General features: G+C 38.6%; 1 protein-coding gene across 4 annotated transcripts in view; it reads left to right on the top strand.

Moving 5' to 3' along the window:
- The window catches only part of LOC109452252 (broad substrate specificity ATP-binding cassette transporter ABCG2-like), a 96307-nt gene that overhangs the window by 73053 nt on the left and 10610 nt on the right, over nt 1–12644 (top strand). For all 4 annotated transcript variants that reach the window (XR_012493348.2, XM_074323701.2, XM_074323695.2 and 1 more), the window contains 7 exons: nt 791–905; nt 1538–1690; nt 3969–4126; nt 5382–5533; nt 6694–6798; nt 7918–8168; nt 12515–12597. Coding sequence is in view for 3 of the 4 variants with exons in the window: in XM_074323701.2 (XP_074179802.2) it covers nt 791–905; nt 1538–1690; nt 3969–4126; nt 5382–5533; nt 6694–6798; nt 7918–8168; nt 12515–12597 (1017 nt within the window). In the remaining variant the exon portion in view is untranslated. The remainder of the gene's footprint in view (nt 1–790; nt 906–1537; nt 1691–3968; nt 4127–5381; nt 5534–6693; nt 6799–7917; nt 8169–12514; nt 12598–12644) is intronic.

The raw sequence follows: 12644 nt of genomic DNA, 5'->3' as shown, positions 1-12644 counted from the left end.
GCAGGTCTTTGCTGAGCATCAGTACGTGTCTAGTCTGGTTCTAGGTGCTACGGATTCCATGAAGTTATGCCAGCTGTGGTTCTGTCCTAGGAGTAGGAAGTCTTATTTCAGCTTTACTAACAGGAAGTGATAAGGTGATTGGCATTTGAGCTAATGAGGTGGAAAAGAGAGGGGATAAAATTGAAAGTGGGGAGATGGAGTCAAAGGCAAAAGTGAAGCCTTGAGTCTCAGGTAAAGGGGCACATTGCCTGTGTTGGCTCCCCCAGGGTCAGACAGCTGGAGGGCAGTGTGGGAGGTCTATGCTGGATCAGCCAGCAGTGCCTTGCTTTATGTTCTTGGGCTTTATTGTAGCATAGAGTCAAAAAAAAAGGAGGGTGAGAATTTTACATACACACACACACACACACACACACGCACACACACACGGTGCCAAAAAAATGTATACACATTTTAAGAAAGGGAAAAAACTGTATTAAAATTGTAATACTTCGTATATATCAATAAAAAAAGATGAATACAAGTCACATTTGACTTCTGCAATTATAAGAGATGCTCAAAGTGGATACCTTCAGCGTCCAGATACTTCTGAGTCCTGCGAACTACCGATTGAGCAAAGCTGACCAAAGTGTCCACTTTTATATTTTTTTGGCACCCCAGTATATAACTTCAGTTAAACCGTAGAATTTCTTGATCAGTTAACTTTGTAACTTGAACAGAATTTGGATTCAGAGTAGCTGAGAGATGTAGTCTGAGGTGGAGGGGAAGAAAAACCATGTGTTTCCTTTTATAGGCTGTTAGATGTCTTAGCTGCAAGGAAAGATCCACAGGGACTATCTGGAGACGTTTTGATAAATGGAGCACCTCAACCTGCCAATTTCAAATGTACCTCAGGTTATGTTGTACAAGTAAGTATTCATGGATTTGCATTTTAGATTTGTCCTGTTTCTATGAGGGTAAGTACCATGGCTAATAGTTTGGTTTGCTTCCCATTGATGACATGGCATGGGCGTAGAGCCATCTTTCTTTGCACCAGATTTTGATAATCTCCCGTAAGACATAGAGTAGTGTTACCTGAACATGCAGGGAGAATCTAGAATAGGGCTCTTGTAAGCACAGTGATGTTAGTTCTCCTGGTGGCATATGACTCTCATAAGGGCCATGATGTCACTTCTAGTTACATATTTCCAGAAGATACACTGTTTTACTTTTCCCCCTACCTTTACCTTTCTCCTTCCCCTAGCTTAGAAAGGTATTTGGCAAATCCTTGTACAAAGCAGTCTGGAAATGTCTGCTAGTAGTACATAATCATAATTACCTGTGTTCTATTTGGGGGTACAGATAGGGAGTGAGAATTATTCCTCAGGCTTTGCATCTCTTTGTATATGGGAGTTACTGTGATTTGTATAATTGCAAGTTCATCATTAGCTAGAACTCTTCCTAGGGTATGTTATTACTGTGGATTAAGTTATATATACTAAAGAGTGATGGTACTAGAAAAGACCTGATATGTCTTGCTAAAATGCCCTTTTGCCTTAAGGATGATGTTGTGATGGGAACTCTGACAGTGAGAGAAAATTTGCAGTTCTCAGCAGCTCTTCGGCTTCCAACAACTATGACAAATCATGAAAAGAATGAACGGATAAACAAGGTCATTCAAGAGTTAGGTCTGGCTAAAGTGGCAGATTCCAAGGTAATGTGGAAAAACCTGATGGTGTCATCTCCAGGCAATAGGACCTCCGCGGTGTGGCTAGTGTAACTCTTAGTCACATGTTTTCTGTAATGTGTGTGGTCAAAAGTGGCTGCCTGCCTTAGGGTGAGAAAAGTGATTAGTTACGTAATATGGAGGTGGGAATTAACCAGGAAAACAGTCAAAAAATGACTGAATCCTGGAAATGAAGTATGGCATGTGGTCCAGTAGGTAAAAGTGTTCTTTGCAAGGACACGTGTCTCTTCCATGTGATTATAGCTCGTGATCGTCCCCCACACGAATTGTTTAGGTCTTGTCACGTTCAGTATCTGTACACTAACTTTCTTCTTTCCGTTATCTCCTTCCCTTTTTAGCTATTCTTCCTCTCTTCCTCCAGGGTACTTTGTTCTTTTGCTTTGGAGGCATATTTCTAGAATTCATAAGTGATGAAAATCCACGAGTTTTTGCTCTGTATTTTTCACTTCGCTGTAATTTGACTTCCAAAATTATTTTTAGTAATATTAAGGTGTATTTCTAATTTGTGTAGCACTGATTCATTTTTCTATAGGATTTCTTTTGGCACTTTGTCGCACATCCCTCCCTCCCTCTGTTCCTCTCTCCCTTCTGCCAATATTACTGGCATGTGCTGGGCTCCCTTAGGTTTTATAGGCAACAGTTATGGGCAAGAGAGACAAGAAGAACTCCTTATGTGGGTTGTGCAGGATCAGGAAGAGGAAATGAGATGAGTGAGTGAAGTTTACAGTTGTTGAATAGATATGGATGATTTGCTGGGAAGACATCTGAAGCTCTGGGTGAAGATGAGCTTTTTAGATTCTGATGGCTCCAGTTTAATCCCCTGTGATACCCTTTACTTAGAGGTAATGAAGACTGGGGGTATTCTTCTGGCTGCTGCATCATACTATGCTTTCTGACAGTCTTTTCTATAAAGTATATTTTGCTATATTTTGTTTGGTAGAATACCTCTGAGATACTACCATGTACCTCTTATTTTCATCTCATGAGTGATTGGGTTTCCTTTGCTGGGGCTCTGTTTATTTGATTCCATCATTCCAGTAAGGTGCTTTCCATTCTTTACCTTTAGGAAGTTGTTGCCCTGAGTTCCTTGCTTGGATTTCCAAGGAATATAAGCTGAAGACAGTTGTTGATATCTTAGAATTTATTTATGTAATTGCTTGAAATAATACATTAAAAATGTTTACTTTTTATGAAATTTTTAAGGTAACAGTAATATAGAGAGAATAGTCTCATTATATAGTATTGATGTGATTGTAGTATAATTAATATAAAGGTATGATTACTAGTAACTTTTACCTTGATTTCCCAGTTGTTAACATCTTATTCAGGTTTTTCTTTCTGAAGTAATTTAAGCAAAGTTATAAATATCACATTTCACCCCTGAATCCTTGTTATGCACTTTTAAAAAATAAAGACATTTGCCTACATTACTATACTACCATTACCAACTAACAAAATCAATAAAATTTAATAGCATGTATATAGCTCAATTGTTATTGGATCAAATCAATGGCATGAGTACCATTTGAATATTCTCTCTAGAAGACACTTATTATAAAAATAATTGCCTACCTTCTGCCTCCCCCAAAACTTTCCTGTTCCCTCAACCGCATACAAGGTCATTGAGTGTTTGAAAAGACTGAGCCAGTTGCCCTGTAAAATATTCTGCCTTCTGAATTTGTCTGAAAGAGAGTTGGGAATTCTGCTGTGAGTTAGGGTATAGAAAGAGTCAATTTGGGAAGCGTATAGTGATTTAAGGGGTGAACATGTGGATGGTAGTAAGTGTACCTCCTTAGCTGCCAAGCCTCAGAGCTTCGTGAAGTCCACTTGAGGACTTTTTTGGTGGGGGAGGAAGTGAGGAGTGTAAGAAGACTAATAAACTATAGATGCTTTCACCTTTTCCTGTCCTATCCTTATCTGTGTTTTAGGACTGTGACTTCATCATTTTAGGGACACATCTTTCAGTTCTAACTTCCATCTTAAAACTAAATATTTGACGTGATAGGAACATATAGAATGATTTGAAACATGGGTTTTATATCAGGCTAGCCACGTACCAGCTCAGACCTGAGCCTCAGTTTGTCTAATTAAAAGAAACCTACCTCACAGATACTCATTTATTTGCTGTTCAAAATAAATGAAGTTATGAGATAACGTGCCTCTTACAGGGTTAGCACATATTAGGAGCTCAACAAATGACTGGCTGAAGTTGTTATTGTTAATATTGATGATAATTGTGTTTTAGGTTGGAACTCAGTTTACCCGCGGGGTGTCTGGAGGAGAAAGGAAAAGGACTAGTATTGGAATGGAGCTCATTACAGATCCATCCATCTTGTTCCTGGATGAGCCCACAACTGGCTTAGACTCAAGCACAGCGAATGCTGTCCTTTTGCTCCTGAAGAGGTAAATGCTTGTTTTTACATTCATGCAATATGTGATCACCTGCTACCATGTTTTCCCGAAAATAAGACCTAGCTTGGCAATCAGCTCTAATGTATCTTTTGGAGCAAAAATTAATATAAGACCCGGTCTTATATTACATTATATAAGACCTGTTGGAGTAAAAATGTATGTAAGACCTGGTCTTATGTTATGTAAGACCCATTGGAGCAAAAATTAATATAAGACCGGGTCTTATATTAAAATAAGACCAGGTCTTATATTACTTTTTGCTCCAAAAGATGCATTAAAGCTGATTGTCTGGCTAGGTCTTATTTTCAGGGAAACACAGTAAATATAAGAAAAATGGAGCAAGGTAAGAGTGTAGGGAAGACTGCTGTGGTGGGACTGAGGATGCTGTATTATACAGCAGGATGGTCAGGGAAGTCCTCAATGATGTGCCATTGAGCTGTGAGCAAGACCTGGGGGTCTGGGGGGAGAGGGTTCTAGTTGGAGGGAGTGGACAGCGGTCCTCAGGCAGACCATGACTAATGTGTCTGTAACATCAAGAAGCCAGAGGGACTGGTACCCAGTGACTGAAATAGAGTGGGGGTGTGTTAGTGTATCAGTTTGCTTGGGCTGCCATAACATGGTACACAGACTGGGTGGCTTAAATAATAGAAGTTAATTTTTTCACGGTCTTGGAGGCCAGAGTTTAAGATTAAAATGTCATCAGGATTTTTCTTCTGAGGCGTCTCTCCTTGGCTTGTAGGTAGTTGTCTTCTCCCTGTGTCATTTCATTTTCCCTTGGTGTGTCTGTATGATGATCTCCTCTTCTTGTAAGAATGAGCACCAATTCCTATAGAACCAGAAGACTTCACTGATCCATGAGACTGGAGCATCAATGATTGTTCAAATATTTAGTTCATAATAAGTTCTCAAATATGAGTGTATTTACAAGTTACCTGGGTGCTTGTTAAAAATATGGATTCTCAAGACCCAGTAGGTCTGGGAAGACTGTCCAGGAATCTGCAATTGTAATTCATGTTCTGATTGATTCTAGACCATTCGTGGAACACAGTTTAAGAAACCTTACTCTTTCATAAGAGCATGGAATTTAGGTTCCTAACTCACAGAGAGATGATATGAGATGAGATGTTAGTGAGAGAAAATCAAGTTGAACTAGGAATAAATGATCTAAAGGCTGGAATCAATTTTGCTGCTAAGAAGTGCACGTATCAGATGTTTAATGACTCATTATTTTCTCACTTTCAACTAGGATGTCTAAACAGGGAAGAACCATCATCTTCTCCATTCATCAGCCTCGTTATTCCATCTTCAAGCTGTTTGATAGCCTCACCTTGTTGGCCTCAGGAAGAGTAATGTTCCACGGGCCTGCTCAGGAGGCCTTGGGGTACTTTGCATCAGCTGGTATGGTTGCCTTTTTCCTGCAGTGAGATCCTTCCTCAATAGAATCCTGAAAGAGAGCAGAGAAGGATGCAAATGCTCTTTGGTCATTGCGTAGACATATTATGGGTTCCACCACTGCAGAACATCTTTGGTCAATTTGGTGCTAGAATTTTTCTTCATTTTGCAGCACTGGCTTGTTATTTAGGCCTTTTTCTTGTACTATTTGAGTATGCGTGCATACTCTGTGTACGGGTAGGACTGTTTCTACTGGGCCTGTATCTGTTCTGCTTGCCAGTTCTGGTGACCTTTTCCTAACAGTTCAATAAATATATTGGCCTCATAGCCAGTTATCTGTCAGTTGAACATTTTTGGAAAGGCCTACAGTACCCCCAAATCATTTGTGTTCTTGACTCTGACAGATCAGGTTTAATCACTATCTTTCCTTACATGGGATGTTGGTCTGACTTTATGAGGGTTCATGGAGATGCTGCTTCCTTTTCTAGTAAAATTAGATTGGAGTGGATATGAGTGACTTACAGTCAGTAGAATGACTACTCCTGAGCCTGACTTTGATGGGCCAACATTTCTGACAGTTTTGGGCTGCTTGGTTGTATTTCAGATGGAAAGGTGTAATATTTTTTCATGGCTTATGCAGTCTGCTTTATTTTAGAGATATTTGGATATGATTATAGATCACGGTCCATGAAATTTGTTAATGTTGAATCCCTATCATTTAAAATAATCAAGCATTTATATGTGACTGGTGAGTATAAGGGAGGTGATGCTAAGAGTCAGACAATAGGCCAAGATGAGTTCAGAAGCTCTGGCTCAAGAAGTGAACGTAATCCTTCAGGTGGGTGGTGCTGCTCACGTCCTGTTGAGATTCCTGCTTTGGTAGTTTGTTCTCTGTATTTGAATTCCAGCTGCACAGTAGAAGATAATTTGGACGTGAATTTGGTCGGTGGAGAAGCACCCTACTACAGTGGGTGCTGGCATTCCTGCAGGCCCTTGGGGAACTCAAACAGAGCACGCCCTGGCTCTTCACAAACACAGTCCTGCTGCGCCTTCTCTGGCTTTGCTCTTTGCCCGGCTTTAGGAGCATTAGTCCTACATGCAGCTTTCTTTTCTTTTTCAACATATATATTGTTTTTCTCGTGTAGTGAAGTTGCCTTCTTTTGTAGGTCACCACTGTGAGCCCTATAACAACCCTGCAGACTTCTTTCTGGATGTCATTAATGGAGACTCCTCTGCTGTGATATCAAACAGAGAGGATGAAGATGGTGAAGGTATGTGAATCTGTCCAGAGTCACAGATTATCACCTGACTTTCCTGAAGACTAGCAGTGTGGTAGCTCATTAAAATGTAGCTTTGTGAATTTACATTATTAACACTGCCCTCTCATGTCAGTTGTCTTAGTGTGTTCAGGCTGCAGTAACAAGAATACTACAGACTAGGTGACTTACACAACAAACATTTATTTCTCAAGTTATGGATCCTGGGAAGTCCAGGATCAGGGCGCCAGCAGATTCGGTGTCTGTTGAGGCCTCGCTTCCTGGTTATAGGTGGCCGACCATCTTCTTGTTGTCTCCTCCCATGGTGGAAGCAGGGAGGGAGGTCCTTAAGGCCACTGGCCACTTCTTTTTTTTTTTTTTTTTAACATGTTTTTACATTAATTTCAGGTGTACAAAACAATGTAATAGTTAAACATCTATCGTTTATATCCCTCACACAGTGATAACCCTTCATCCCCATCTACTACCCCTCTGACATTGCATACAGCCTAAGGTCACTTCTAAGGGCACTAACCCCATTCAGGAGGGCTCCACCCTGATGATGTCATCATTCCTCAATGGCCCCACCTTCAAATACCATCACACTGGGGATTGGCTTTCGGTGTATGAATTGTGGGGGGGACACAAATATTCAGTCTGTAGCACCAGTCAACACAGATGTTATTGTTCATGAGTGCTGTGTTTTTTATGTAATTTATAAATGAGCATTTATCTGATAGTGTCTAAGGGGAGTTTCCATTAAAAAAATATACTGATTGTTTATAAAATGTTTTGAAATAAGAAATGTATCACTTTATGCATTTGCAAATAGTATAATGCAAGGATGACATTTTTATTATAACTGCCTATGGTGAGAAGTTTATTTTAAAAGAATCAGAGTACAAATATAGTTAGGAAAAGGTCAGTGGGTTTGCTGTATTAATAAGTTTATGGAAATAGTCAGACCAATTAACTATATTTTTCTAATGTGTAAGGCAATGACTTATCTAATAAGTTTCTATGCTCAAGCTTTAGAATTAAGGAGTTAGAACAGAATCTAAGATGGGGTTACAGAAAAATGGACTAAATCAGTTATTTTGTTAATGTTTTCCTCTATCCACTTTTATTCCAAAGCCAAGGAGACTGAAGAGCCGTCCAAGAGAGATAAGCCACTCATAGAAACATTAGCTGAGTTTTATGTCAACTCAGCCTACTTCAAAGAAACAAAAGCTGAGTTAGATCAACTCTCAGGGGTTCAGAAAAAGAAGAAGAGTGTCATCTTCAAGGAGCTCACCTATGCCACCTCCTTCTGTCATCAACTCAAATGGATTGCCAAGCGTTCATTCAAAAACTTACTGGGTAATCCCCAGGCCTCTAAAGCTCAGGTATACTGACAGATTCTTCTAATTATGCTGTGAAATGATCATGTGGGAGCATTAGATATTATACAATCTATTTTAGAATATGGCTTATTTTCTACGCACCCTTCCATTTATTTATCCGCACTCCACTTGAAATAGAGACAGTCAATAGTACAAATAAAACACAATTAAATTTTTACATATAGAAAACTTTTTTAAAGTGATTTTTGGACTATGTAATTCAGAATTTATGTTGATTTAGACAAGCTCTAATAGATCAGCTTTGTAGAGAAAAATTGTTTTTCAAAATGGTGCAGTAAAGGAATTGTTTAGCCCCATTTTCAGTAGCTGCACATGTTTATTTCCTGATTTATTCAACAAGTTTCTTGATCATGCACCGCATTTGGGAGCTTGTACATAGCAGTGAACACAATGGGTAAAACAGAAAATCCCTGCTCTTCTGGAGCACATTTTCTTATGAGGAGGGACAGCTGATCAATTCATACAGAAAAAAAGTATGTAGCGTGGCAGGAGGTAGAAGGGGCTATGGAGAAAGTTTAAACAGAGAAATGGAGAAAGGAAGAGAGATAAGAGAGAGAGAAGGAAAGGGTAAAAGGGGTGGTTTGCATTTTAAGTCAGGTGGTCCGGGAAGACTTCACCTAGATGTCAGTGAATGCACCTGAATGGAGGAGGGGCTGGTCCATATCTGAGGGAAGAGCCTGTGTGCAAATGCTGTTCCTTATAATTGACCTTCCTCATTTTGGGGTTCTAGTCTTCAGAGAGCAGTAGATGCCTAAAACGGTGTGCAACTGACAGAAAGGTAGTAAGTGAACTTGACTTCCATTACATAAGGCTATCACTCACTGTCTGATTAACTTTCTCTTCATTAAGATGAAATAATGTTCTTCTACTCTTTTTGCTGATCTGTTGATAGTTGTTTATTACTCCTATATGGATTTTCTGTTATTGTGAAGCCCTCCATCATATAAAACCTAGTATTTTCAGTTCATTGGTCACATTTCTAAGGAAATCAATAGCCTGTGATTTGGGGGGGTTGTTAATTTTATTATCAATCATTGAACCTGTTGACTACCAAAAGATGGCATGAAGTTGACTCTATTACTGACTTCTTACCACGTGCACCATAATTTTCATACTTCAGTACTGTTGCTTTCTAAGTATTAATACCTAGAGCTTAGATCCCTCTTTGAGATGTACTACTATTGCTCCAAACACTTTTGGGACTTGTTATTTGACGTTTCTGTCAGAACCTAAGCACTTTTGTGTACTATCAATCAAGGGTAAATTTTTGTTCTTTTAGAGTAGATTTGATTTCATTTGGAAACAAGTCTAGTCAATCATGTCAACCTGGTTTCCCATTAGTCAACAGTGAGATGATGTAACGGAGTTGATTCTTCAGTGTGATTCATGCATTAGAATTTTTTACTTGGAAAATAAATTTCTCTTGCCTCCAAGTGGTTTATGAGTGTCCTGTCCAAGTTACATATATGGTAGTTCTGAGCAGGGTGTGATTAGAATGCGGAAATATTTCTAATACACCACGATTCTGCATCTTTTGGTGCTCAAGTTACTTCAGCTGCAAACCCCAAGCCTAGTGTCTCCAGGGTGCCTATTCAGCCCCCTTGCCTTCTCAGTGAACTCAGTTCCACAAAAGGAATTCCAAAATGTTCAGAGCAGTGGTGACCTCATACAATAGAGATAGAACCTTGCATGTCCCTGAGCATCTGCTTAACTGAAGCAGCCCTTGTTCAGATTTTTGAATACTGCTATACTAGCTTAGGGTAGAAATAGGCAAGCCATTTTTGTAAAGGGCCAGATAATAAATATTTTAGGCTTTGCTGGCCATGCGGTCTTTGTCTCAGGTTGTCAACTCTGCCATTTTAGCAAGAAAGCAGCCATAGAAAATACATAAACAAATGAACGTGGCTGTGCTCCAATTAAACTATTCAGTCGACACTGAAATTTGAATTTCGTACAAATTTGATGTGGTAGGAAATATTCTTTTTTTTCTCAACTATCAGAAAAATTGTAAAAACCATTTTTATCTTGTGGAGTGAACAGAAATCGCCAACGGTACTTGTTTGGCTTTGTGCTATAGCTTACTGACCCCTGGTTTGGGTTTTTAATCTTCCAAGTATGTTATTTGGTTCTCTAAGTGTTTGAATGTGTAGCTATTAAAATGTTTTATGGCTTCCAGCTCATAAATCTTGTATCTGTTGTCTTACAAGCTGTACTTATGTTTGAACTAGTCATTTATGTGAATCAGACTTTGCTTCTGAGAATGCATTTTACCAAAGGTATTTGGAAGATGTTGGAATGAATTGCTATCTATATAAAAAGATTTAATGTTCACTTTTTGTTACTAGGTATTCCTGATCAAATCATTTTGGAAAGCATTATTATATATTGGAGAGTCATTGTTTCTCTTAGCATATTAAACATTTGACTGGATTAATTTTTTTAGTGACAGCCTTAAACATCCCTCAGAACTCACCTTGAGAATGTTGGTAAACACATTTGAACAAAGCTAGAATCACATACGTAGGGAATTTCTTTTTTTTTTTTTTTCCGATTCAAAACAGAGGCCAGATACACAGACTGTCTTTGTCGCTCTGTCGTTCAGTGTTTATTTTATTTGTTTCTCTTCTATTAATGAAAGAAAGAATAACATAGATGCACTTGTAATAGCATAAAAGTATTGTGGGATTAATATTATTTTTAATTAAAGTTTATTGGGGTGATAATGGTTAGTAAAGTTATATAGGTTTCAGGTGTACAATTCTGTAATACATCATCTATATATCACGCTGTATGTTCACCACCCAGATCAGTTATCCGTCCATCATTTTGTCAGTATGTTTGAAAGCTGACTTTGAAAATACTTTTAAACTTTGCGATCTGTAGGAAACATCCCAGTGGTAATCCCGATCCTCTGTTAGTAGAAGATATCAAGTTCGAATGCAAAAGAAACAAAGCATGTGGAGTGTCCAGTTTAAAAAGTCTCAATATTCTGCGTGAAAGTATAGATGTGTATACATGAGCATGCTTATATGTTGATGGAATCATTCTAATTTGTTTTGGAACCTTGATCTGTTGACGTGATGTACAGTGTTCTCTGAGGATAATTAAAATATGCCAGGGCAATAGATTTTTTTCAAAAATGTTTCTGTCTTATTAGCAAGGGAATTTTTAAGGCCGTCTCAAATCATATTCTTTCCAGACTCTGGTCTTCACAAACTAGCCTTCACAGATCGTGATCCTTTTTCAATTTAAATTTGATTTGCTTCATGCCAAAGGTGTGCTTGACAAGTTACTTCAAGTCTTGATATCATTGTACTTGTAGTCCTGATTTTTTTTTTTTAACTTTGAAGGTTCCAAGACACAAGGTTAGATATTTTGTTTACTTTAAAATTTCCTTAAATATGTTATATCATTATATAACCCTTAACCCTTTCCTGGTAGAAGTGTCCTTCAGAGACCATTTTAACAATCTTGAAAATAAGTGATGTTTACTTAGTTTTCTTAGCACTCATCCAACACACTGAGTAAGTGATGGTAGGTCAGCATGGCAAACAATTGGCGTCTTAGTTCTACACTGTGGGCCTTGGGCCCTACAGGCTGAAGTTGCTGGAGAAGTGACAGGAGACTGGGTCATGGAAGCACTTGGGAGCCCTCAGGGAAAGCTAACTGAATGCTTTGGTGACAGTGACAATGCAGTGACTTTTCCATGCAATGTGGGCTCTCCCTAGGAGGATAGGCAGGCATCACCAGCTCACCCCTACTTTCTTATTGTGCAAAATTCCATTGTTAGATATTTTATGTGTGCTTTAAATTTTTGATTTAGTTTTAATGTCAAGAGTAAAGGTATCCTGTTTTCACTTGACCTCTTGAAATACAAATTTTGCATGTTCAGTACGGCAAAGTTTTAGAGGTCAGGCCAGAAATGATTGCCACTTCAAGTTGATTTTATTCCCGAAATGACTCTGTTATCGCTTGCACTGCTCTCCTACTCTGTGTGGCATTCCAAGTACCCGTAGCCTGAACTGGACCCTGAACTGCCAGTGCCACGGAAGCACTGGGAGGAATCGTAACTTTTCCCGTAGTCTCCTTTGTTCTCCTGACAGGCCCCCCAACACACAGAGAAGTTATTTTTTATTTTAATTTAGACTAGTAATATACTATACACAGTTTTACATTTTCCCAAGCACTCTGGCCAAGCTATTTAATTTTCTATCTCAATTGAGAGATTTGATTATCGCCATATATATTATATTATCATAATAAACAGTGTGTTAAGTTTTTACTTTTAATTGAAACTCTTCCTCCCTTTTTTTGTTCTTTTGGAAAAGATAATTGTAACAATCTTCCTGGGACTGATTATAGGTGCCATTTTCTATGATCTTAAAAGTGACACTACGGGAATCCAGAATAGGTAAGTAAATTTGCATATTGACTTTGAGAAAGTCCTATTACTTTTTT

The sequence above is a fragment of the Rhinolophus sinicus genome, chromosome 1, assembly GCF_057876585.1.
Source record: "Rhinolophus sinicus isolate RSI-liver-muscle chromosome 1, RSI-T2T, whole genome shotgun sequence".
NCBI classification, from domain to species: domain Eukaryota; kingdom Metazoa; phylum Chordata; class Mammalia; order Chiroptera; family Rhinolophidae; genus Rhinolophus; species Rhinolophus sinicus.
This window is presented reverse-complemented; position numbering and strand designations above follow the sequence as displayed.